At 42.2% G+C, this 26,610-nt stretch overlaps 1 protein-coding gene and 1 pseudogene across 1 annotated transcript in view; both read right to left on the reverse strand.

Annotated features, from left to right (window-relative positions):
* DRD3 (dopamine receptor D3) overlaps window positions 1-18,793 on the reverse strand; it is a 38,588-nt gene extending 19,795 nt beyond the window's left edge. Inside the window, exons 1-4 of the mRNA XM_032406138.1 lie at window positions 18,630-18,793; window positions 18,417-18,536; window positions 11,618-11,922; window positions 1,293-1,405 (exon numbers count right to left, since the gene is read on the reverse strand). Of these exons, the coding sequence (XP_032262029.1) occupies window positions 1,293-1,405; window positions 11,618-11,887 (383 nt within the window). The 5' untranslated portion in view covers window positions 11,888-11,922; window positions 18,417-18,536; window positions 18,630-18,793. The remainder of the gene's footprint in view (window positions 1-1,292; window positions 1,406-11,617; window positions 11,923-18,416; window positions 18,537-18,629) is intronic.
* Window positions 4,691-4,860, reverse strand: LOC116634232 (annotated as a pseudogene).
* Window positions 18,794-26,610: the final 7,817 nt, after the last annotated feature.

A 26,610-nucleotide genomic window follows, 5' to 3' on the forward strand; every position in this document is an offset into this window, starting at 1 on the left:
GAGGCAGTGAGCTATCTAGGTGGTAATATGGTTTGAAACTCAGGGGAGATCTTAGGGGTGTAGCTGGAGATTTGAGGGGGCTTAGCACAAAGCCCAAGATTATGAATTTGGAGTCAGATAGACATGAATTCCAATGCTGGTACTGCTCCATACGAGAGGTGTGACTTTAGGCCAATTCCTTAATACCCCTGAGAAATGGAAATGAAGGTAATAGTAGCAGCTGAGTTGTTGTGAAGATGGAATGAGGGAGTGCCTGTCAAGGCCTTAGCACAGTAGGTAAGTTCTCAATGATTGGCAGACCTTGTTTGGGTCCCCCGTTCAAGCTAAGGAGAGGGTGGATGGTACTGCTGGGAGAAAGGGTGGAGGAGAGAGAAGAGGTGGACAGTGGATGAGGAGGGAGGCAGGAGGGGACTCAGAGAAGGGAAGGGTGGAGGCTCTTGAGTAGCAAGAGAGGTCTCAGACTGGAGGGCAAACTTCTTTCCCCAGGGCTCTCTGGGGGCCTGGAAATGTCCAGGGGAGCCATGGGCGCGTCCAAGGCCCAGGCAGGGGAAAGGGGGAAAGAGGTGAGGAAACCAAAGAGGAGAAGCGAGCAACAGAGGCGCCCAGGGCCAGGGCAGCCCGCTCTTGGGGATGGAAAGAGATACCACTCAGATGGAACATCCACAGATTTGAGTCACAGTCACAGAGATCCACTCCAGCAACCGAAAAGCAATTCTAAAGAGACATCATTGTTTACTTGTTTGCCTTAAACTCTATGAAGGAAATAAATAAATAGATCACAGCCATACTTCCTAAAATTACCCTTCTCCCCATCCACTTCTGTCTTCTCTCCCTTCCTTGCAAAGCCTCCCAAGCTTTTCTCTCTCCTCTCCCTCTTTTCCCTCCCTTCTTAAAAAAACAACAAAATAATAACAGGAAGTTTTCCTCCCAACTCTTGTCAGCTCCCCTTCTGTCCTTGTCCCCCTCCCCCTTTGCTCCCAGTTAGGAATCACAAAAGCCCCCAAAGGCAAACCCAGAATCCTCTAGGGCTCTGGGAGGAAGGAAAGGCTAGGAAAGCTTACGGGATAATTGTTTTTCTCCTGCCACAGGGGTTTCTTCTCTACTGCAAACCATAGTTTAAAAGAAAAAGAAGAAGAGGAAGATGTCCTAGGGGTTAAGCTCCACTTGGTGGAGACCCCAGTGCCCTCAAACGCAAAGCCTGGGCGCCCCAAACAGCAGAAGCAGCTTCCCCAGGCTGGTTTCCCACACCGCCTGGCAGCCAACCCCTGCTGGCAGGGGAACTCCAGCCCTACCTGTCGATGCTGATGGCACAGAGGTTCAGGATGCTGGCTGTACACATCATGACGTCCAGGGTGACGAAAACATCGCAGCAAACGCGGCTGAAGTTCCAGACTCCACCTGTCACCTGAGAGGCAGAGACAAGGCGGTCAGTGTTTCCCCCCCGCGTCCTAGTCAACTCTGCTGCCTTCCCGAGGCTCCCCTGCACATGCGGACGTGCCCTCCCTGTGGTTGGCACTGTTGCTGCCAAGGGCAGGCAGACGCTGAGGGCGTGCTGGACGGCTCAACATGGTCACCCCAGAGAGGACAAATTCATGGAATGTGAGAACATCAGAGCTGGAATTCGTCCAGTGTTTCTCAAAGTGGGGTCGACAGTGGGGTTTAGAGATGTACATTTCTGAACCCCTCCCTAGGCCTACTGAGTCAGAATCTCTGAATCTGGAGCCGATGCATTTTCATTTTTAAATACCCCCTCCAGTCCTCCCCTCCCCCCACACCCGTACACCAGGGTTTGAGAATAACCGATCTAGGTCAAACTCAGGAGGCAACTAAAGCTCATCGCGGTTAAGTGATGGGCCCATGGATGTCCAGCTGGTAGTGAAAGAGCTTGGGTGAGAGCCAGATGTGTGCCCTGGGCCCAAACCGCCTTTCTGAAGCCCTCTGCACAGTGGAGAGCTCACCGTGTACCCAGGGAATAAGCGGAAGACACATTCTCCGTGAAACTTACCTCTAAAATGAAAATCTATCTGGCTTCTGGTTTTAAAGCTGGGGAGTGTTCTGGAACAATATCTGTAAGAACCTATGTGAAATCAGTCTGTGGCAGACTGCCTGCCTTGGACACCCCGGTTTCAGTCCCCAGGAGGTGGGGGGAAAGGTGGGTGCAGGGCATTGGAAAGGGGCGCAGGTCCTCTCTCCCACTCCCAGCACCAGGGAGGACAGTCCTGACCTCATGCATTTACATGTGGGTTCCAAGCTCTGAAACTTCCTCCCGCTAATGTAATTTAATTTAGATTCTAACACATTTCTATTTTGTTTTAAATGCTTTTTTACATAACCTAATCAAACCAGAGAGGTGTGTCAGGGTTGTCACTTTCAGAGTGTCCATAGACTCCGTCTTTGGGCCCCAAGGCTTTTGGGCATTTGCCCCTTCCGCTCCGTGGGGACCATGGTTCTCAAGGAGAAACCCCGTGAAGCTTGGTGCCCCAGCTGCAGCTGCGTGTGCATGATATCCCTGCTGGGCAAGCCCGGTGGCTGTTTAAGGGGAAGGGGAGTGAAAAATAGGTACAGTAGCCTCTAAAGTAGCTTCTCAAGGGAAAATGGGAGAGCGCGTAAAGATGGTGCAGTTGCTCTGGTTCGTTTTCGTCACCCAAGATTCTTGTTACCTGTCCGGGTTCCTTTCCTGTTCATTCCTGATTTATCCCACTGAAGAAAGGTTCGGAGAGCCTCTCTCCCCTAATCACTTCTTTCCCCTTCGATTTATTTCTTTTCAGCATCCGATTTTATCCCTGTATTTGGTCATCTCCAGACTATTTTGAGAAACCCTGACCAAAGATATTTTGTCTGAAAGCAACAAGGCAAAGTTCAAACTAGTAAAGAAGTAATTGTTTTTGTTCATTAGGTTGTGGATTTACTTTCTTTCAGCTCAACCATTTGGCTTTATAGAAATAAGGCCTAATATGAATTTATAAGAATTCTGAGAATGAGAAACTTGTAAAAAGGGAGGTGTGCAGTCATAATAGCACACTGATTTACAGGAGCCAGGAGAATAAAGGATGGTTTTCTCAGTACACAGGATGGTTGTATGCTGTAAAGACTTCTTGCAGAAGCACTGAATATAAAAACCCGGCAGGTTTTTATATTAAATCTCATTTTAACATATGTCTACTATGCAATATATGTCTTAAATTGGATAAAACCCACTTTTTGTTCTGTAAAATTGTGAATGCCTGTTTGTGTCTGTAAGCTGGGGTGAAAATGTAGGTGCGAGAGGATAGTTGCAACAACAGCAAACTCCAGTGCTTGCTGGGTGTTTATTTGTTCATTCATTCATTCATTCATTCATAAAGCAAGTAGTTGTGAAGCCCTTAATACTTAGTTCATAGAAGGAGGGTTTGTTATGTGTTTTAAGAGGTTTTAAAAATGTACTTCGGACCCTGTCCTTGAAGAACTGATATGGTAACTGAGGAGCAAGGCATTCTTAAATAAAATAACCAGAGATCATCATGAGGGCCGAACATTGTTAATACAATCTAACGTTTATTGAAAACTTAATTTACATGTGTCACTGGCCCACATAACCTGTTTTGGGGAATTTCTACAGCTTTGAAACTTTAGATTCTGAAAACTGAATTTGTTTTTTACTGTGTGTGCTCTTAAAGCTTTTTGGGGACAAATTATACACTTATTTTATAGGAAAGTAAATGACTGTTACCTAATTCTGTAGGAGCAGGGGCTCTGACTTGTTTGCTGCTGCATCCCTGGCTCCTGGAGCAGGGCCCAGCACGCAGATATATTCTGGAAGAGTGAATGGTCTCTGACCTAGTCTGTATTAATACTAATAGCTAACATTTATTGCATGCTCACTAAGTCTTGATGTTCTGCAAAGCACTTTACATACATGGGCCTCTTGGCTGCTTCTCACCCTGTGAGGGGTGGCTACTGTTTTCACGGCAGAGAAAGGGCCAAAGACTGGGAGAGGGTCAGCACCCCACCCAGGGTAGCACGGCCAGCAGAAGCAGACAGCCCACGGGAATGTAGGTCACAACCTGCTCTGCTCCAAGGCAGCGTCAGGTCAGGAGGGGGCAGGTGCTGGAAGAGGATGGGGATGGGCAGACACAAGGGGAAGGGAGAAAGCCATGTGCTCAGCAAGGATTTTTGTGTGACAAACGGCATCACCTCCCTTCTAGGAAATGAGGCACCCTCTTTCTGATCGCCTCTATCACAGGGTTCCAAAAATAGTGCAAAGGACAGGGGTGGCTGTTGGCCTTGGGGTCTAGTGAAAGCACACACCCAGCAGGTTTTTTGCTAGCCTGCTTCTTAAGCCCCTCGTGGCCAAAGCCCTTCAAGCCGCCCCTTGACTTCTCCTGTGCATGCTCCCCCCCATTCTGGCTGTCCTTGTCTTCCGTCTCTAATTCCGCCATGAAAATCCCCATTCTCCTTGATCTCAGCGAAGTGTCAAAAAGAAAACAGCCTGATCAGCAGATTGAAGTAACTCCCACTAAAGTGCGTCACTTAGCCTTCCCTGGAGCTTACTCCTTAAAATAAGTCTCTTAACTGGTGGATGTGTAGTGAAAATACTTATTTTGTTTTTTTTACTCGAGGCCTCCACATGGAGTAAATAAGAGTGAGCAATCAATAGAGCTGCAAAGGGCCGTGACCATGCCCAAGTAACTCTCAAAGCTGTCTCAGAGCAACCCGATGAGGCAAATATTATTTTCAATTTATCGGGAAAGAAATGGAGACAGAATGGTTGTGTGCTTTGCCCAAGGACACATAGCTAGTAAAAGAAGCTGGCATTTCAATTAGCAATAATTGCGCCTCGGATAAACCTCATTGGCTACGATACTGCCACTGCGCAAAGCTGAAGCTGGCATTTCAAACCCTTAATATTAACGATTGCTCTATTTTGCCTCTCCAGGTTAGCGCCCTGCCGTACCCCTGCTGGGAAGCCTACAGGTTCACTGCATTCTGCCATCATAGGAGGGAGGGGAGCTGGTGCTGACCCATCCATCCACCACACAGCCAATATGTTTTGAGGGCCTGGTACTTTGCTTAGGTGAGTATACTGAAATAAGTGAAACCTGTTTTTGTCCCCAGGGCCTCAGCATATAGTGTGAGCACGTAAAGGGGACTCATATATCAGTGGGTGTGGGTGAACTGAGGGCCCAGGAGAGAGACACCGAGAGAATAACTATGATACAATGGGAAAAGTGCTGATGGTGAGGTAAGGACAAAGTGTGGGGGAACATAAAAGGGAAAGGGTGGGGGCGCCTGGGTTGCTCAGTCATTAAACATCTGCCTTCGGCTCAGGTCATGATCCCAGGGTCCTGGGATTGAGTCCCGCATCGGGCTCCCTGCTCAGCTGGAAGCTTGCTTCTCCCTCTGAGTCTCTCCCCTTTCATGCTCTCTCTCAAGCTCTCTCTCTCTCAAATAAATAATAAAATCTTTAAAAAAAAGAGGGGGGAAGGGAGTTTTGAAATTAAAGCAAAAAAAAAAAAAAAAAAAGCAAAACCAAAATCTGATGGATTTAAGGCTCGTTAGAGACATGATTCTACCTTTCTCCTAAATTCTAATGAATAACTCAGTACAGAATTCTGCAGCAGCCAGGTGGTGTTACTCTCACTTGCTAATGAATATAACTAACTCCCTTTGGCAATGCAGAAGGTGGGAGTAAGCAAGAAAGTGTCTTCAGGTACTGAAGTTGGCTATTGATTTCCAACAGACACAGCCTAAGGCAGCATTTCCCAAATTTACTGATTATAAGGCAGCGTTTCCCAAATCACCTGAGGCTCTTGTTAAACAAAATGATTTTCAGGCCCCACTCAGAATAATAAATCCCTCCAGTGATTATTCTACTGCCTGGGAGGTTTGGGAAATGCTGGTCTGAGGATGTGGGGGTCAAGGTAGTGGGCATGACATTGTCTTCAGAAATGGTCATCCCTAAAAGCAGTGTTCCTTGACCATTCTGTGTTCCACGGATCCCTTTGGTCTCATGGTTCCCTTCTCAGAAGAATATTTTTAAGTGCATACAATAAAATACAGTAGATCACAAAGAATACCAATTATACTGAAATACAGTTACCGAAGTATTTTAATATATGTGCTTCTTTAATAATGCATTAAATAACAAAGCCTGGCAGCAGGTCCAAAATCCCTGTAATTTCAAAGTACTCGTGAGTGTAGATGATATTTCAAGGTGTCCACAACAACTCTAATGGGATTTGAAAATATAAATATCTGTAATTTCTATTGGGGACACTAAGGATTGCTTCTGCTGTGGGTTGATGCCTACATTTATAATTGAAGAAAATGCTAAGTTTCAGTTTAGTGAAAATAAAGAAGTAATTTTATTTACATCCAAGTTGATGGACTCCCCTGATAAAGAATTCCTGCTCTAAGGATGGATTTTTAGTTGTTTGGGGAGATGTCTAAGGGGCAAAAATGGAATTACTTCTCTAGCCTCTTCATTCCATTTATGTTTGCCACATTTGGAATCTTTTTGGGGTGCAGGGGGATTGTTGTGAGGCAAGATAGGGGATCCAGTTATCTGAATCCCAGTTTCCTCATCTGTGAAATGGGGGCCAGTTTACAGATTAGTGGTTCCTAAATGTCAGTTTGTAGCAGGTGGCCAGCTGCTTGCATAAATTACCTAGGGTAGGAGTGGGGCTGGGGCAGGGGGGCTGGTACAATTACTATAGACTTCCAGAGCCATCGCTGGAAATTCTGGTTTGGTAGATCTGGGGTAGACCCAGTAGTTTGTGTTTTGAACAAGCAGTTCTCTGTAATAAAGATTTAGCTCAGAACTGCTCAAAGTTTAGATGCATAAGAGTCATGGAAGAACCCGTTGAAAATGCAGATTCTCCTTTATTTTTACAGTGTCATTACAAGGGTCAAAGGTTCCTCTCTCCCAAAACAGTTTTGTTCTTTCCCATCATTATCTGACCTTGATCAGTGTCTGTGGTGGGTTTCCCTGCCTCAATGCTACCCCCCTGCTCTTTTTTGCTTGGTGTACAGTACTCAGTTCTCACGTCGTTTTTCCTGTCCACACTGGGACCCAAGTGGTCTGAGTTTAGTATTCTAAAGGTTCCTCCGGCTGCTTACGTTGCCTTTCTGCCCTGATATAAGTGCATTAAACATCACAAAAGGTGCTTAACCGAGTGGAACAAAATGGGATGTTTGTGCTTGGAGAGGGAGCTCCACACAGACTGCAGCTTCTAAAGCAGGAAATTAAAAACTTGAGAGGGAATCAGAAAGAGAACTATTTGTTATGGCACAGAAAAGAGTTTTCGAGAAAATGCTGCAAACTGAATTAAAGAGACAGCCAGGCCAGAGCCCGCTGAGATATAACCTACTCTGAGATCAGCTGCATGATTTTTATCCTGAACTTCTCTGCTAGGCCTGAGGACAAAGAAAACTGAAGGTCAGTGAGTAGCCCCTGCTAGTCCCCCTGCCCAAGCCCAGGCTCCCGTGTGCCTTAATGAAGAGGATGGTGCCGTGAAAACCACTGTGGTGTGTCCATGCTGGCTGTCCTCTGCCTTCGTTCCGATAGTCCTTGGATTCCACTGGGAAACCATGAAATTCCTGAGCAGGTCTTTGATGTGTGCCATGGAAGGAACACATCATCTCTGCTAAACCAACTCTTCTATCCAGTGATTAGTTCAGAGAAAATCATGGGCCAGAAGCCAGTCTAATCAAAGTATACCTTAGCACTTATACTAGAAATTCTGGGACACAGATTTTCTCTCTTGGTGTGAATAGTGTGGTGTACACATGTGAGGCCTCTAACTTACCCCATGCTGTGGATAAGGCCAATACAGAGATGAGAGCTGAGAGAGTTGTGGAGAAATGGAGCTGGAGCCCTGTTCAAACTGTGCCTGTGGCCCACCCTAGCACAGGACTTTTAAAGTCCCTGGTGTGAAAGAAAAATGCATTCTGTTTATTGCTTAAGTGAGTTGGAACTAAGTTTTCTTTTACTTACTACTAAAAGTGTCTTAACTGAGATATTTATGGTTCACACCTTTGAGTTACCAAAGCACTTTCGAGGTTGATGACTGTTGAGCCTAACGTCAAGCCTATGAGATAGGAAAAGTATTCCTGTCACCTCCATTTTATTCACTTGATTCCTGGTCTTCTGACTTCCAGTTCTGAGTCTTTCTCATAGCATAACCCTGTGCAATCCCAGTGAATTCCAGAAGCACGGTGTTCTGTGACATTTTATTTGCCCATCTCACATCAATTCCTCATACCACATCCTCTTTTTAAATAAAACCCACATTTTCACTTTCTTTTCTATCCTCCCCTGTATCCTTCCCTTATGATCCAATTTTGGCTAATTAAACTTAAGGGAAGTCCTTTAGGAGATGCTTTGAGGTGCTCCAGGGAAAGGGCTTTTTTCCCCCTTTCTCTCTCTTTCTTTCTCTGCTGTCCCCATCCATCCTATTTTTGAATACGGCCATGATGGTGAGGGCCATGGCAGCCATCCTGTGAGCAGCATGAGGAAGTAAGCCAGTTTGCCAAGGATGGAAGAGATTGGTCCCTGATGACACCATGGGGCAGCTGAATCAACACCAACAATCCCCTTCCTCCAGAATTCTGGTTCTGTGAGAAAAGTAACGCCTATTTGTTTAAGCCATAGTGAGTAAAGTTTTCCAGTATTTACAGCATACATACTGGTGCCTGGCAAAATTAGGCAATTTTCCTTCGAAGGAAGGTATCTGGCCAGTATGAGCCAATATTTCCTTCAAAGAAGATAGATGTATTCAAATCAAAGCATAGGAAGCTGTGAATTTGGCAGCTAATTTGGCCAGTGCATGGTGTTCTTCTCATTTCTGTGCTGTCCTCTTAGGGGCCCTGAAGCCTTACAGCAGTCTCTATGCTATGGTCAACACTGCATCCTTTCCTCTTTCCAAGGGAGCCCTTAGGTATAATCATGTAATTACTAGACCAGTTACTCAAACTGTACCACCATTAGGACAAGTTAGTGTGAGTAATGCTTTGCTCTTCTCTGAGACACATGGACTTATACATCCACAGTCCTTTTAAGGGCTCAAGGTACTCTTTTCTCTCATTGAGATACCCTGTCTGCTTCTGAGGTCCACAGAAAGCAGGCAGGTATTGAAGATGAAAAAAAGCATATACTGTGGTGGGTTAGGGAGACCCACTCCTTTGGAATAGAACCTTCCTAATATCTTAACTGGTTGTCTGTTAATTATGGTTGCTTTAAGTCATATTCTTTTATTGATAGAGACCCTTAGTGGACTATTGGCGAAAGTGGTACAGAAATATTAAGTAGCATTGACTAGAGCTTTAAAGCAAGTAGGGAAGACCAAAAAGAGGTCCCAAAGCCCATTTCCCAGTGGAGAGATGTCTCCCAAATCTTCTTTATGTGATTGCAGACTTATTTGACCATGCTCTTGATTACTGAACACTTGCACCAAATAACCTGTTGGACAGAATGTGTATTCATTTTTAGGATGGGGAACCAAGAGCTTCACCAGAGCTCATAGGAGAAAACTCATAAATCCACCCTGCAGAGAGTCCAGCAAGCCTTTGGTAACATTTCATGCTGGCTCTCTGTGGGCTCAGTTGCTCTTCTATGCTCAGCGGAAGGGGGACATCATCAATTTTGGCAGGTGTGGCTAGCAGGGGATGCCATGGGTGTCCAGCATGGAAGAATCACAATGTCAATATCCTACACCAGTATCTACGGAGATTTTCCAATATGGTCTATCCAGAGTCCTGGAAGCAACCCCAAATGGACAGTTGAAGAGGGACCTTGAGTGGCTTTGTTATAGATACCAAAAGACTGGTTTTATTTCAGAGGCAATTAAATTAAAATGTTTATTAGAGTGAAGGTCTTCATCCTGTATTTCTTTCTGGCGTTCAGCCTTCTGAAAAACTTAAGAAACCTTGTAATGTATAGGGGTAGACAGAAACACTTTGAGGTGTGGGATGGTGGTGTTATGAATCATTAACTAATCCATACTGGTTTGTAGCACTTTAAATCTGCCTTATTCTCGAGGAGAAATATCACATGTTATCTAAATCCTTTTCAGTCTCATTATTATTGAACGTAAAAAAAATAAACAGTTCATTGAAACAATAGATATAGCTGCAAATGGTATAAGCAGGAATTGCCCATCTAATGCATACATTAGAGAAAATATTCATTTAATCATTCATATAGCAAATATTTATTTAGCACGTATTATGTGCCAGGTAGTGTGTTTAGACTATTGGAAAAAAAAAGAACAAAGACATAGCTTCTGACTTCAAGGTTGTCTCAGTTTGGGTTGACAGAAAAGTCAAGATAATTACAAGATCTTTTGCTGTCAAGATTATCCTAACAGGGAAAAATTAATGCTTGGTTTTTTTCTCCAACTCTTCTCTTAGCCTTTACATCTATCCCAATCAGCCTAGATGTTTTTCTGCTTTTCCTTTCCTTTTCTATTTTCTTGATTTCTTTCCTTTATGTTTTCCCTTTGAGGTCATAAGTCTAATTTTAGTTCCCAGTCATTCTTTAATAGGGGTAGCAGCCTAGGCGGTCTATGTTTGAGGTTTTTGCTCTCCTGTGATATGTCATACTTAAATAACTGTCACCTTCACTATTAATATTAACTGAGATATTAATTTGATGAATTTTAATTTCTCTTAATCATAGCATCATTTTGATCCTTCATTGGATACCTCTTTAAAATGATACATGATACACAGTGCAGGAGGGACATATTAATAGTACATTAAAGTGTTTTGAAAAAACTCTTTAGTAATTGCATATTTTCCTGGTAAGAATATCTGTTTCTTGAACAGGTGTAGGCACCCTGATTCCTTTGTTAGTAAATGGATGTTTTGTCTTCATCACCTCCTGATTCTGTTTTGCACTTTCAAATGAAAATACTTTCAAATTGAAGAAATGTTTCTCTCCAGAAGAATTCTCCAGGGTCTGCTACATTATCTGACTGGCGAGGGCTCTGTACTATTAATGGAGGCATCAAAAATATAAATGTGAAGGTTTGGTCTGTTTGGTAGCAGAGTCTGTAGAGAGCTGGTACCCAGGAGGAAAGAGCTGAGTCTAAGGGTAACTAAACTATCAAAAGAAGTCTGATCTATTTGCAGACTGTTTTTTCTCTCTTTTCCTCTTATTCATTAAAAAAATTTTTTTTGTTTTTCTGTAATTCCTTCTGCACCCCCTTCCACCCTTGCTGTTGTCCTGCATCCTTTCAGCAGTTCCCCATCCCTCTATGTACATTGAAACACTGATGAAGATGCCCACGGACTGCCTCCCTCAACCCCCCACATCTCTGAGACATGATTGACACAGAGATTAAACCTGATGCATTTTTAGGATGAGTAGCATCACTCAAGCCCAGTTACCTGGATGCTGGAGACCCAGGAACACAATCATTCCTGGCTCCTTGGTTCTGATGTGGGCAAGTGATGTCGGATAATGGCTGTTCTCAGGCCTTCAGTTCCCTTAGGAAAGGGAGGATGACAGGAGCCCTCCTTCCTTCCTAGTCCCAGGATCGTGGTAGGGAGCATTTTGAGCCCAGAAGGCCAGGAACTCAGGGTAGACAAAGACAAGTATGGTCACACAGGCAGCCTGCAGCTGGGGCTCACTCACCTCCAGGTACACCACCCAGGGCATCACCAAGGTGGCCACCAGCAGGTCTGCCACAGCCAGGCTCACCACCAGGTAGTTGGTGGTGGTCTGCAAAGCCCGTTCCTTCAGCACTGCCACACACACTAGACCATTGCCGAAGACGATGGCCAGGATGAGCGCACAGTAGGAGAGTGCATAGTAGGCGTGTGGGTGGCCCCGGCTGGCCCCTGTGGAGTTCTCTGCCCCACAGGTGGAGTTGATCTGGCTGCTCAGCTGGCTCAGAGGCGCCATAGCCCAGAGGGAGAAGAGTGACCCCAGTGGATTTCCTGGGAGGAGACAGAAAACAATGTGGTAAAACTGGACTCTTTGGAGCTTGGCTGCTTGGGTACATTTTTATGTATTGTTTCAACAAATATTTATGGAGCACTTCCTATATGCTTGGTACTGTTTTATGCACTGGAAATACAGCAATGAAAAAAAAATTCCTGCCCTCATGTTGGGGCCCACTGGGGGAGGAGAATACAGTAAGAAGTAAGATAAATAAAGGATATAGTATGGAGGAGAATACAGTAAGAAATGAGATAAATAAAGGATGTAGTATGTTCGATAATGATATGCATTTTGGAGAATGATAAATCTGAGAAGGAGGTAAGGAGATGGGCAGGATTTTGTGTGTGTGCCTAGGGTATCTGAGGGAAATTTTTGATCAGGGTAATCAGGAAGCGCTTGTGGAGAGGGTGACAACTGAGTCAAGACCTGGAGGACATGAGGAAGCCAACCATACAGATATCTGCAGGAAGAGTGGTCCAAGCAAAAGGGATAGCAGGTACAAAGGCAGGACAGGCTGTTGTGTGGAAGGCAGAAGGGAGACCAGAGTGGCTGGAGCCAAGTGGGATGGAGAGGTTGTGCAGGACCATTGAAAGAGCTATGCTTGGACTCTGAGTGAGATGGAGAGCTGTTGCAGGATGAGAATCCCAGCTCTGCCACTTCCTAGTGCTGGGCCTTGGGCATGTTACTGCACCTCTCTGAGCTTCATTTTCCTCCTCTGTGGAGTGGAGGAAACAATGTAATCCATCCCATAAGTTTTTTTGTGAGGATTAAGTGAGCTATTAAATATGTAAGACATTGAAAGCTATGATACCTAGAAAGCTATTTTCTCTTACCTGTCTGTTTCTCTGAGCTTCCCATCCCCCTTTCCTTGTTTTCTCTCTGCCCTCGTCTGTGGCCCCCATTTGCCTTTTCCCCTGCCTCCCTCTGTCTCTGCCTTTAGTTTCCCCTATCTCTCTTGTATCTTGCGTGGGGCATGGTAGGTGTGGGATGCTGGCTTGTGGGAGAAAAACTCAAGAGTAATGGAGTATAGAGGCAGTGCAGTGGTTTTTATACTTAGGGAAAAATCCATGTGTGGAATTTTACTTGAAACCTCCTAATTTTAAAAGATTGGTTACTAATTCAAAAAATGTTTAACCCCTATGAAGTCCCTTCTCCTCCAACCCCAAAATCCCATGTCCATGGGCCAATGACCCATAATCATAAATTTTCAACTTCTGATGTGGTTCAAAGCCCTCACTTTTCAAACAGAAATTGAGACCCAGAGAGATGAGTAACATATCTTAAGTCATAAAGCTTATTAGAGCCAGAACTAGCATGCAGACCTTCTGATTCTTCAAAAACTCTCCTTTGGCATCTGAAAGCCATAACAACGGACCTGTCAGCATCCCACTGGGATGAACGAATCCTCAAACGGTGGGGACTTTGGACTTAGGGTAGGAAAGGTATCAGAACCCATCAGCTTCCCCTGTGACACCAGCCTCTTGGGGCCAGCCCTGAACAAGGGACTCTGGGCTCTCACAGATGGGTTTGTGTGTGTCTGGGGCTGGGGTGGGGGTGGGGAGGGAAGGCGACAAAAATCACCATGTCCTGTAGAAAAATATGGAAATGCCTGTGCATTAAAGCCTTGTGTGCTGGAAGAGGGACTCCTGCCATAGGATCTGTGCTTTAGAGGGTCCCACTCTGGACCCCCTCTGTCATGTCCTCCCCATGGGATGAGGTCATGCCCTCCCACAGCACTGAGAAGCAGGTCCACCAAGAGTCCACTCTCTATTCTAAACCACACTCTGGGCACCAAGATCACATAATTCTCTGTCCAAACTGCATGGAGCCTGTTTCTAAAACATAGGCCCTATTCTGGATCTGTCAACCTGAGGGGAGACTGTGTCATGTATATTTGGGGCCCCTGAGCTCAAGAGGTAGCTCATTGGGGGAGCTCAGATGAATAGCCTGGGTACAGCCTGAAGTGGGGAGAGAAGAGGATGGAGTCCCTGGGGCAGGATTTGGGGTGGAAGGCAGCTTCTCCTGCCCTCTCACATTTTGTTTTGAACTCTTAAGGACCTAGGAATCCTAAATTCAAACCTGGCCTTCCAGATGGTTACGGAGGTATATTTTTCAAGGCAGGAGTATTAAACATTTTATTCACTGGTCTGTTGGTTATAACTAAAATACTTAGACAAGGAGTATATGGGCCTCCATGGAAACACTTGCTCCAGGCCCTGGCAGAGGTAGGGGCTGCCTTGGTGGCCAGGCTTTGCTCTCAATCCTGGGATCTGCAGCTCCCCCGTCAACGAGGGAATTGGCCTAATCATGTATGTCATTTCATGCCTCATTTTGAAATGTTTCATCCTGGAATGTGTAAGTGTTAAAATGAACAAATGATTGTAAGGGGCCGACTTGGAATGAATTCAGAGAATTGTTTTAAAGAAAATTGTTCTTTATCTTGGCACACTGTTTGTACTCAATAAATTTTAAAACATAATAATAGTTTTTGATAATAATTATAATTTTCTCATTATTTGGAAAGGGCAGCTGCTACCCTGGAGATAGCAACACTGCTGCCAAGAGCTTTTTGAAAAATACAATGCTTTCTGATTGTTCGCGGATATTTCTACCTTTGAGGCCAGCTCAGACCCAGAACACCTTTCCTTCTGCAACTGGACCAGTTGGGAAAACAGTGGCCAGAAATCAGTGTTTTGTGGGGTCTGTAGTTGGCTAATGATGTCTTAGCCTGATCTTGCCTGATGGGTAAGATGGAAGCACAAAACCTTGGGGATGTTTGTTACCATCTTGGACTTTTTACTCTGTTGAGGTTTGACAGCTACTTAAAGATCGTACAGCTGACTGTCAATGGCTAATTAAACAAAAGGAAACCCTTAACTCTGAAAATTGATTGTGAGCCTGATGTTGGAATCATATTTGCATGGATTTCCGATTTATTATTATTTTTGCATTGTACTGTCGCTGGTCTTAGGTTTGGTGTAGTACTAGGTGGGTGTAAGCCTTGGTTGTCCAGGCAGTTCCTGATAAGTTGCTGTGGCGGACGGAAACAGAAAGTGAGTGAAAGGCTGGATTACTCCCCGCCTCTCAGCTAATTGTTTCAACTCTCTCCCTCCTTAGAGCTTTCTTTCGTCTTTTTTTTTTTTTTTAAACCAGCATTGCTTATATAACACAGAGCTGGGTTGGGCTTTTTCCTTTCTTTTTCCCTCTGATAAATATATTACCAGATAGCAAACTGGTTTCAGGTAGGGAGAAGCAGGAAGCCTGAAGAATTTGTTAACTTAATAATCACTCTTTAAGTAATTCATACTGATAGCCTGGTCTCCTCATCAGCAAAATGTGGATATCATACCCACTCCATGGAGTTATTGTGAAGATCAAATAATATTATATATGTAAAGTCTTGGCACTACTGACAATTGGGGCTGGATAATTTTTTTTGGAGGGGGACGTTGTCTTGTGCATTATAGGATGTTTAGCAGTATCCCTGACTTGTACATACTAGTACCAGTAGCACTCCCCTTCACCCAGGTTGTGACAGCCAAAACTGTCTCCAGACATTGTCAAATGTCTCTTGGGGGACAAAATTGTTCTTCCAATTGAGAATCATGGCTTTAACATAATGCTGGCACAAGCACTAGAAGTACTGTGGCTTTTATTGTTAAAGGGGAAGTGGGAATAAGTGAAGGGGTCAAGGAAGCTACAATTGCAGAGTGGCTAATGGACTTGGAAATTAGGAGATTACTGGTGACCTCAGCAAAGAGTGTTAGTAGTTAAGGATGGTCGAGGGGTGAGAAAGTGGAGAAGGCAAGGACTAGAAGATTATGGCTGGTCTTACTCTTTTAAGATTCATTATATATAACACTGTTCACAAATTTTAATGAGCCTTTGAGCTTCTTACAAAGTATTGATTTATCTTGGTCTTTATAGTTTATTCTAGCATCTCTGAAAGTGAGTGCATAATTTATTTTGTGAAAAGCAGAGGGACAGAGAGTAGTCAGATCCCCATCAGCTATGACATACATCTGGCTTCACTGATATTCAGTCCCTCAGTGCTGAGCTACATTCTGCCTGGAATGTTTGTGGGGTGCCTCTTTGGCACTCAGTTCCATACCAGGCACGTTAGGAAGATACGCATTAAGGATTACCAGGTTTTAATTATTTGTTCCCTTTCCTTAAGAATATTGAATTAGGCAAAAACGAAACACAAAAAAAATCAACCTCCTTCTGAAGACAGTGGTCACCATCTCTTCTGTTTACTACCGTGTGCAGGGTACTAGTACTTTACACATATTATCTCATTTTAGTATTTATAGCAGCCCTGAAGTTGGATATTGATATCCCTTTTTTATAGATTAAAAAACTGAGTCAAAGAGAGGTTCAGTAACTTTCTCAAGATTATATAATGTGTAGGGGTCTGTATTGAGCCTAGCTTTGATCTTGGGAATCCTTAAATATCAAATTCACAACTTATTTAATGTGTCTATGCTGGGGGTGGACATTGATGTATGGAGTCATTTCCAGTTAGAGAAGGTTTTTCCTAAACCCAGAACAGAACACCTTAAAAGCAGGGTTCTGTGACCAGCTCTTCACTTGCATCAGATCCCTGTCTTCTGCCATCAGTTACATCCTGACCTAGTCTACAAAGCTTTTCTTGTCTGGGCTTCAATGTAGACTTTCTATATTGTCTGAAAAAGTTAATAATTATAGCTAAAATTTATAATCATTATCATATTTAAACCTCACAACAACCTGATAAAGGAAGTAGGTGCTATTATTACCCCCATTTTGCAGATGAAGAAAGTAAGTAATAGAAAGGTTAATTATCTTGCTGGGGTCATACAACAATAAATGATGGAGCTGATTCAACCCAAGATCTACCTGTTTCTAGACTTTACGTTCTTAACTACTCCACTATTAAGGTGAAGGAGACAAAGTTGAAATGGAGACTCATTTTAAAACCTTGCTTTTTCAGAGCACCTGACCAAGCTCCGTGAAGTCAATGCAGGTGCACACTGCACATAGAAACAGTGGGAGGTACATTGTCATTATTATTAGAGGTAGTCTTTAGCATTTCTATGGCACTTTATTCTTGAAAATTTCTGTCTAGTTTACTTTCCTAATGAAGATTCACAAAGGCATTAAAATACATAGCACATTTATATATTTGGGCATATTTACATTGTTGGCAAATGTATAGAGAAAAACCATAGCTGGCCAATGAGATCCAATAGCTAAGGTTATATACATTTTTTCCCCTCAAATTAAACCTGCCCCGTAAAACAGAGAATTCCCACTTTCCATAACAACTTTGAATCACCAAGCATTTTATCATTTTAAGCAGAGATAAAATGGGAACTCAATGGATCAATCAATAAGCAAATATTAATCAATGGCAAACTTCAGTGCATTAGATATTGAATTTAATAACGGGTAAGATCTATTTGGTATTTGCTTTAATTCATATTCCATAATAAGCAGCCTTCTGTATAGATGCTTTAATATCAGGCATTCATTTGGATACTGTCAGTATTTTCCTTGCTTGACACGCCTGCTCACTGCTAGCCATGCAGACCTTTGAAAATGTTCAACTAAAAATAAACAAGTGTCTGAGCAAGGATCTTTTTCATATGATATTTGCTTCTCTTTGGCTACAAGAGATCCAATGGTGTGTCAAGCAGCGATTCTTCACTAATACCCAAGGACAGACATCTTACTGACCTTTTAGCATCAATAAGCAAAGGGCTTCCCCTATAAAGTGCAAACAGACATGCAGAATGAGTTTAGAATCCAAGTTCCACTTTGCTATTGCTGCTTTATTATTTGTGTGTGCATTTTGATAGTATTCGATTAAACTAAATGCATGAACTGGAAAAATGCCTAATTGCAATGACTTCCGTTGACCCAATAAGCTACAATAAGTAATGAAAGTCCAACAATTAAAAAACAACAATATCCTCAAAATCATATGCTATCATTAAAGAAAACATACACAATCATCATCTCAAGTACTGCATATCTCTGTTGGGAATAATTGGATTATGACTTGGAAACAGCCTGTCTTTAAATAGACCATTGAAAACAGTGCCTCTCCAAACCCTCAGCCCTGGATTACCAGGATGCTAAATTGGGGAGTTTAAAATAACAGACCCTTACCATTAAGTAAGACCCTTAAGGGGAATACAATCAACTTCCGTTCAAATCCCAGGGATAGTAAAGCTTTTATTTTACATCTTTTAATTCTGCCTTGATATAGTTTCTAGAGCCCACGAGGATCTAATTTTGGGGGAAAAAGAGAAAGAGAACAGGTTTCTATTGTCAAAAAATGAGGAAAAAATGAAAACAGTTTCCTTAGGGCTTCAGGTTTTTAAATAAGAGAGGGTACAGAGTTTTAATGCATATTCTTAGAGAACCACAGAACCCCAAGCTGGTTAAATAACCTTCCAGGAAAATGCTGTGTATTAAATTAGAAACAAAAAGAAAAATTACTTACCCTGAAAATTTCTTCTGATTTCTGGAGACTGTGGGGTTTAGCACCTCAGCTCCTGCAGTCACTTACTGACAGCAGACATGGCCAAGCAAAGCAAACTTTGCCTTTCCAAGGACACAGAAACTGTGGAGATGAACAAAAAGAAAATCACCCATTTTTGCCTCTAAGGTGAAATCACTTGTGGGCTGCTCTTACAGCTTTCCTATTAGACCTTACTGCATGCTTCATAGCTGCTTTCAAATTCATGCGTTTTCTCTAGAGGATTTGGGAGGGACCCTTAAACTGATCAGTGCTTGGGTCAGCCCTTCAGAGGCTCTGTCCTTGGTGCTGAAAGCGAGGTGTAACAGGCAGAAGCAGGATCCGTTTTCTATCTCGCTCTCCTCTTTTCCCTCTGAGCCTCTATCTGCTGCGTGCTATGCTTTTTTAGTACATGTGTGTTTTCCCCCCAGTGCTCTTTTTATCCCAGTCATTCCACTGTCTTTCCTTCTATGCTTTAATTTCTCTTGAATAATTCTAACCTTCCTCAGCTTAATTGCCAGGGCAGCTTTTGGTGGGTGTAAAGATGATTGGTACAGAAGAAGCAACAGATCAACAAATTGATACCACAAGTGGTTAATATAAATCAGTACAATTTAAAACACAATTGACAGAATAATTGAACTTGGAGGTGTAAGCCTGTCTGGGAAAAGAAGGTTAAAGGAAATATATTACAGTGGAAGCAAAACTGAGGCATGGAATATAACTGGTGATAAAAAGATGAGATAAGCTTAATACTGTGAGAAATGTTAAATATTTGTTTAGCATCACTCCTTGCATTCAGAGAACTCTGCAAAAACATTTGCCGATGCATTCTCACTGCTCTTCTGAGGCATATGTGAGTAAGTTTTCTTAACTCAACTTTAGAACTAGCTAAAGTGGGATGCAATTAAGGGCAATGTCAGTAAGTCTCTGAAGCAGCACTAGAACTTAATCTTACTATGGTCACCTGTTCATATAGCATCCTACCATGGAATCTTAGCTATTCCCTGTTCTCTTGCTCTTCTTCCTTCAGACAGGGTGGCAATTCTTTCACTCCTTTCTCTGCCAACCTTGGATGTGCTTGGCAGCTGCAGTGTAGACTGTCATGGGGAAGCTAGTCCTAGTTTGACTATGATGGAGACCTCTGCTGGCTGAGAAAGAAGGAGCAGCCGCAGCAAGGTTTAAATACGACTATTACTAACAACCACATTAATTGAGCATATACTATTAATCAGTCATTCTGATGTACTCTCTCTTTTAATCCTTTCAACAACCCTAAAAGGTAGGTATTATTTTTATATCCCTAATTTACAGATGGGAAAACTGAGGCTTAGAAAGGTTAAAATAATTTCTGAAGGTCACAGAGCTGACAAATAGTGGAGCCCGGATTTGGATCCAGACATCTTAATTCTGGAGCATGTTCTCTTAACTACTGTGCTATAATTCTTCAAAAGGTGAAAAATTCAGATTTCCCAGGAGACTGACAATATGTCATAGAGAATAATAATTATAATGACAAAATGATGATATCAATGATACAATATTTGTATGGTGACTTATAATTTATAAAGCATTTTCTCATTCATGTTCTTGCCTGCCCCATCTTACATAAATCCTCATGATGCCCATTTTTACAGAGGCTGTTATGGATTGAATTGTATCCCTCCACTCCCCCATTCCCACCCCAAATTCATATATTAAAATCCTTAACTTCAGAACATGACTATATTTAGAGATAAAATCTTAAATGAGGTGACTAAGTTAAAATGGTGTCCTTACTCCAATCTGACTGGTGTCCTTATAAGAAGCCAAAGAGATACCAGGGAGTGACATACAGAGAAAAGGCTACATGAGGACACAGCAAGAAGGCAGCCATCTGTAAGCCAAGGAAAGAGACCTCAGGAGAAACCAAACCTGCTGACATGTTGAATTTGGACTTCTAGCCTCCAGAACTGTGAAAAAGTTAATTTATGTTGTTAAGCCACCCAATCTGAGGTATTTTGCTATGTTATTGCTGGGAAACTAATACAGAGGCTTAGAGAGAGTAGGCACCATATCGAAGGTTGCTTATGATTTATAGGGCACACATACATTGTTATGTGGCATAACGATATTGAATGTGCCCTAAAACTGGAACTCCCAGCTTGAATGTGAACCCTGAGTTTCTTCTTCTGTGGGTTAGGGGATCAAGAGAATCTGTACTGTCCAGGGTTGGCATGTCTGATATGTAAAATCAGAGAGTGTGCGAGTAAGTTGAAGCAGTGGTGTACTAAAAGTTCAAGGTCTTGGGCAACTGGGTGGCTCAGTTTGTTAGACATCTAACTTCTGCTCAAGTCATGATCTTGGGGTCCTGGGATCAAATCCAGCATTGGGCTCCCTGCTCAGTGGGGAGTCCGCTTGTCCCTCTGTCTCTTTCCCTCTGCCCCTCCCCCCACTCATGCTCACTCTTTTTCTCTCTTTCTCAAATAAATACATAAAATCATTTTTTAAAAAAAGTTTAAGGTCTTAACTGCTCATTTTTAGTACCATGGTTCCACCTTCAAGTATCCTTTGTTTATTTTCTTTAACATTTGAAAATATTGTGTCTAATGATAATGCTGCTCTGATAATGCCTGAAGGTAGTAGGGAAGGCCACATTTCTAAACTTCCTGTGTTGGGATCCCATGTTGTATCCTCACAGGGCAGCGATAAATGTTGCTGGCAAAAATTTCCTCAACATTTTTGTGATGCCTTTTTTAGGCAAAGTTCAAAGGAAGATAAGGGGGGACAAACATTCTTATTCTAATTCTATATAGGAGCAACAGATAGAGGAGTTAACTGCCATGCCCAAAGTCACATATCTAGGCAGTCATCTCAGGCTGGATCAGGTGGCTCGCTGGTAGACTCCCTGACCACCTTGGTGAAGAGAAGGGGATTGATGTAGGAAATGAAAGGGGATGGTGAGTGAGGCAGTCCTTTCTCTCAGGACAAACATGTAGGTGAAGATCAGCAATTGCTCCTTTTAATCTGGCACTTTTCATTCATACAACATTGAACAAGTTTAATTATGTTAAGTAAATGGAACTCTTCTTCATGATTGGCATTGAAGATTTTGAGATCTGCCTTCTGGGAAGAACTCCAGGACGCCTACAGAACAGACATGCTTGGGCAAAAATCAAGAAGAATGCAGATCATTTTCCTCATCTTCCTTCCAGGAACCCATCTCAATAGCATGACTGGAACTTTCTCACATACCAGCCAACAGTGCTTCATGAGGGAAGTCTTTATCTCTTGAACCTGCAATGGGAGGTTTAGAGCAAGAGTTAAGAGGCGTTGGGTTTCTGATACATAGGTGTGCTCAGTGGTTTTGTTTCAAAGGGAATTGTTGTGAAATTTGCGGTAGAAATATTCCCTTCTCATTTTTGCAGTGTTGTTTCAGGGTAGCAATTGTTTGGTTTCATCATTGGAATCTTACTTTCAGCACCAAAGATCGAGGGCAACATGCCTTTTTTTGCACCACTTTAAACTTGCACAGAGCTCACACCCAGCAAGATAGTGTGGAGACCAAATGTGGAGGTGTGGGGAGCCAATTTAGAAGGCCTTGCATGAACAGAAGAATATTTTGTTTCCTTGTCTCATCACAAGTAGCATTTCTCACTGTGAACTGAAAGATTCGATTATGATGATCTTCAACTGCATGAGTACCGATCTAGCCCCTTGGTGTGTTTTTCACTGGAATCAGACCTCATGTTGTAGAGTGCAAATGTAAGTTGGCAAATGCAGTAAGTGGTCCAGACAGTATGGTTGCTTCTTTCTGATCCCAGCCCCTATTCCTCTCCAGTGACACTGTGGTCTTGCCATAGATGAGAACTGTCTGAGAAAGCCTTAGGTCTTATGTTTGAATTCACTCTGCTGCTATCATAAATTTTGCAAAAGAGAAAAATAGCTCAATTCATTTATTATTGGCCAGTACTAGGCTCCAATCTTGATTCCTTCCTACCAGAGAATGGCAGTAAATAACATATTCGGCTTCCCAACCAATCAGGTTAGCATCCACTCCACTCTTTTACAGGTAGCAGAGTGAGGGTAGGGAAGAAAGTGATCGTTGTTTTTATATTCAGATCTACTGTTCTATGGGCTTGCATCCTACGTTCTTTTTTTATATCTACACCCTTCTTCACTTTTCCAACTATTTTCTTCCTGTTTTTTCCTACCCTATATCAGATAATCTCTTATTCTTCTAGCTTTTCCTCAATTTCTTCCAATGTGCTCTATATTTCTTTTCTTCTTCCCCCAAATACATATAAATCGGAATGGTGTTGGGCTAGAATTAGAAAATTTGTATCATGATTAACTTATTATTTGTTCAAAAAGGATTTGGGGTTGGTGAGCATGGCAGATTATATTTCCCAAAGATGACCACAGTTGTATCTCCCATCCCTCATGCTCTTCTGGAATTTTGTCACTTCACCATCAAGAGGTGGAGTCTCATGTCTCTCTTCTTGAACCTGGCAGGCCTTTGTAACTGCCTCAACTAATAAAGAATGGCAAAAGGGACATTATGTTATTTCTGAGGCCAGGCCATGAAAATGCCATGTACTTCCATTTTGTTTTCCTGAGACACTTGCTTTTAGAACTCAGTCATCATGCTATGAGAAAACCCAAGCAGCCCAGGGAGGGGTCTACATGGAGAGGAACCAAGATGGTTGTCCCACAGACCTGGCTGAGCTTCCAGACGAAAACCAGCACCAACCTGCCACCCATAAGAGTGAGTCATTTTGAAAGTGTCTCCTCCAATCTCCAACTAAACTGTCCCAGTTGAGGGCATGTGGAACAGAGACAAGTTGTCATGGCAAAGCTCTGCCCAAATTTCAGATTCATGAGCAAAATAAATGTCTGATACTGTTTTAAGTTAATAATTTTATTGTGTAGCAACAGATAATAGATACACTGAGACTTAATCTTTCCAGAACTTGTTGTATTTAGTGTTCAGAAAAGCATGTCTCAAATTCTATCAAATCCCATCACATTTTGAAACAATTACCATTTTGTTATTTAGTGTGTTTTGTTTGAGTCTCAGATGCTGTTTCTCTTAGAAGTTTTATAAAACCTTGTTATTCAAAGTATGGACCACGGACCGGGACCAGCAGCATCAGCTTCACTTTGGAAGCTGCTAGAAATGGAGAATCTTGGGTCCCACACCAGACTTACTGAATCGAGAATCAGAATCTTAATAAGATGCCTAGGATATTCATGAAAGTTTGAGAAACACTGGTATAAAGAACAAGCTTGTAAAACAGGTTGCAGGTATAGACACTAGACAATTTATTATTTGCTTTTATTGCCACCCTAACTGTATGTGTGGGGGGTTGGGAGATGAAGGAGATGGAGGACAAATGTTACAACAGAAGTAGAAATGGCTGGGGAAGGGAGGACCTGGGAGCCCAAAATGGGCCTTGAGACTCTAGACTGTGTGAGGTATGTTTCAATTGTTTTACTCTTGGGGGTTTGGGACATTATGGAGAATAAGATGGAGAGATAGTAGAGGTACTTTACTTTTTTCATAATTGACAACATTCTATTATAGAATAGACTGTGCTTGTCTTGAAAATAATATATATGTTTATTTTGTAAAAATAGTTTTAAAACCGTTTAGGAATTCCCAGGAGGAAATGTTCTCTGAGATCGGAAATAAACTATTATTATTGTTGCCATAAGTTGGGGTTTGAGTGTTCACACACCATGCCTTTCTTGGGTAAGTGACTTTATAATGGTTTGATCCCTGCCCTAGAGTACAAAGGAGCCCCTTTATCTTCATATCTGATTTTTCAAGATACTCAGCATGTATGAAGTATATCTATAGTCCATTCTCTACAGGTTACATTTTCTAATCCTCAAAGTTTAGTTCTCACCAGCAGACATGACTTGTAGAATTTTGTATGTTAATGACAATAATTTCCCATTCAGTGGTAGCTTTTGTTCCCTCCACAGCTCCTTAGCAAACTTGTCATTGATGTCCAGATACTGCATTGCTCTGATTGAAATACGGTCACTTCCAGAGAAAAATGACAGACAATTAAAAATTGTCTGGTTTGAAAAAGGTCAAATGCAACCATGAAAACAAGGGTATTTGTTGTTGTTAGAGCTCTTGAGGGAGTTAAAAACTCAAATTTATTGGGATGGTATCCTTATTCCTGGAAATGGCTATTTCCTCTTCTTTCCTGTCTTATTTTCTCTTAAGAGAAGATTTTTCTCTCTCAAACTGGTTTCAACTCTTTTTGTGTTTAATATGCCATATAAAAGGGCTGATGGTCATCAGACTCTAATTATATTAGGGTAATTAGTAGAACTATAACTGGTAGCTTAGGGAAGTGGATTGTGCTTATATCCATCCTGACCACACTTCTGAAATGAGACACTAGACCATATCAATGTAGTCATGCTGCCTATGCCTTAGGAATAGAAAAGGAGAGGAAAATATGTGAGCATATTCCCCTGATCATAAAGGTATCCAAGTGTGCTTTCCAATATACAAAGGGAAGAATCAAGTTTATTATTTTGGCTGGAGCTTTGGCAATTAACAGAAAATCCCCCTTCTCAGCTGAACTAAATGATAAGTTGATTATCTTACAGAAGTTCAGAGGTAGGTGACTTCACACTAATTCATCAGGAATCATTTCTTTCCTTCTGTTCTGCTAATCTTAGCATATAGATGTCCTCAGACTGGCTTGCCACATGGTCACAAGACGGCTGCATCAGCTCTAGGTCTTCATATTCTTGCACAAGAGGTAGAGAAAGAGACCTGCTTATAAGACTGAAGATAGCCTTGAGACGCCTGGGTGGCTCAGTCAGCTAAGCGTCCGACATTTGATTTCAGCTCAGGTCATGATCTCAGGGTTGTGAGATCGAGCCAGTGTCTGGCTCTGTGCTGGGTGTAGAGCCTGCTTAGGATTCTCCCTCTCCCTCTGCCCCTCCCCACACTGCGCTCACTCTCTCTCTCAAATCTCTCAATAAATAAATAAATAAAAATTAAAAAAAAAAAAAGATTGAAGAAGCCCTGTCCCAAAGCCCCTCAGCAAATTCTCTTTGTGTTTCATTTGTCAGATTTACATCACATGCCCATGTTTGAACAAATTACTAGCAAAGAGATGAGAACGCTGTTATTGACATTTTTCAGGACATTCCTGAGTCACAGGGGAAAAGACTGGGTACCTGAACAAAATATGAAGTTTTGTTAGCAAACAAAAGGGTAGGATGTGGTGAATGGCTACCCTTGAAATTAAAATGGACCCCCAGCACTGTTGTTAAGGAGAATCACCTATAGTAGCATTAAAATGATTTTAAAAAGGACAACAATCATGCCACTCTTAATTAATTTTATTATGCAAATTTCATTCTAGTCTTTGTCCGCATGTTGTATACTTTTACATAGTTGAAATCTTAATTTTATAGTCTATGTTTACCATGCAAATTATTGTGAATAATATTTGTACACATTTTACATTATTGTTATCACCTTTAATGACTAAATTCTCTTTTATTGAGTTGATTTTAATCCAGCCTCTATCATTTGAACATTTTATTATCATTAATATAACTTCCAGAAACCTTTATAAGGGATATTTGTATTAAATGAACATGAAGCATGAGGTTTTTATCAGCACATTAGGAAGAGCAAGGGCAAGTAGCCGAGAGATCATCAGACTTGAAGTCTGAGATAAGAGTTTTGTCTTAACCCTGCTACAAGCTGGCTGTGTTCCTTTTGACTGGCTTATTAATTTTGTGGGCCTCAGTTTCCTTTCTTGGAAAAAATGAATTTGGAATAAATAACATCTAAGATCACTTCCAGCTCCTATTGTCCATAATTTTATGAATTCTAAGCTCCTCTGAAAAGCCTGAGTGCTTGGGCCTCAGGCTAGAATACTGACTTATTAGAGGCATCAAGATTGAACACTGGTGGCCACATTATGCCTGTAGAAAACTTGGGTTTAGCCAGCTCATTTTTATGTAAAGTGAATGCAAGTACTTTTTAGATAGAACATGCACTATCCATTTAGACTGCAGTGTTATCTGCTGTTGTTTTACACAAGGATGCTTCATAGTCTCATAGTCCTTGTCTTGCCCCTGAAGGCCTTTGAGTTTGCAACCCCTGGAAGAAGGTGAGACTGGTGATTCAGTGAGTCACCCACCTGCACTCAGC

Source organism: Phoca vitulina, unplaced genomic scaffold (genome assembly GCF_004348235.1).
Source record: "Phoca vitulina isolate PV1807 unplaced genomic scaffold, GSC_HSeal_1.0 scaffold8, whole genome shotgun sequence".
NCBI classification, from domain to species: Eukaryota; Metazoa; Chordata; class Mammalia; order Carnivora; family Phocidae; genus Phoca; species Phoca vitulina.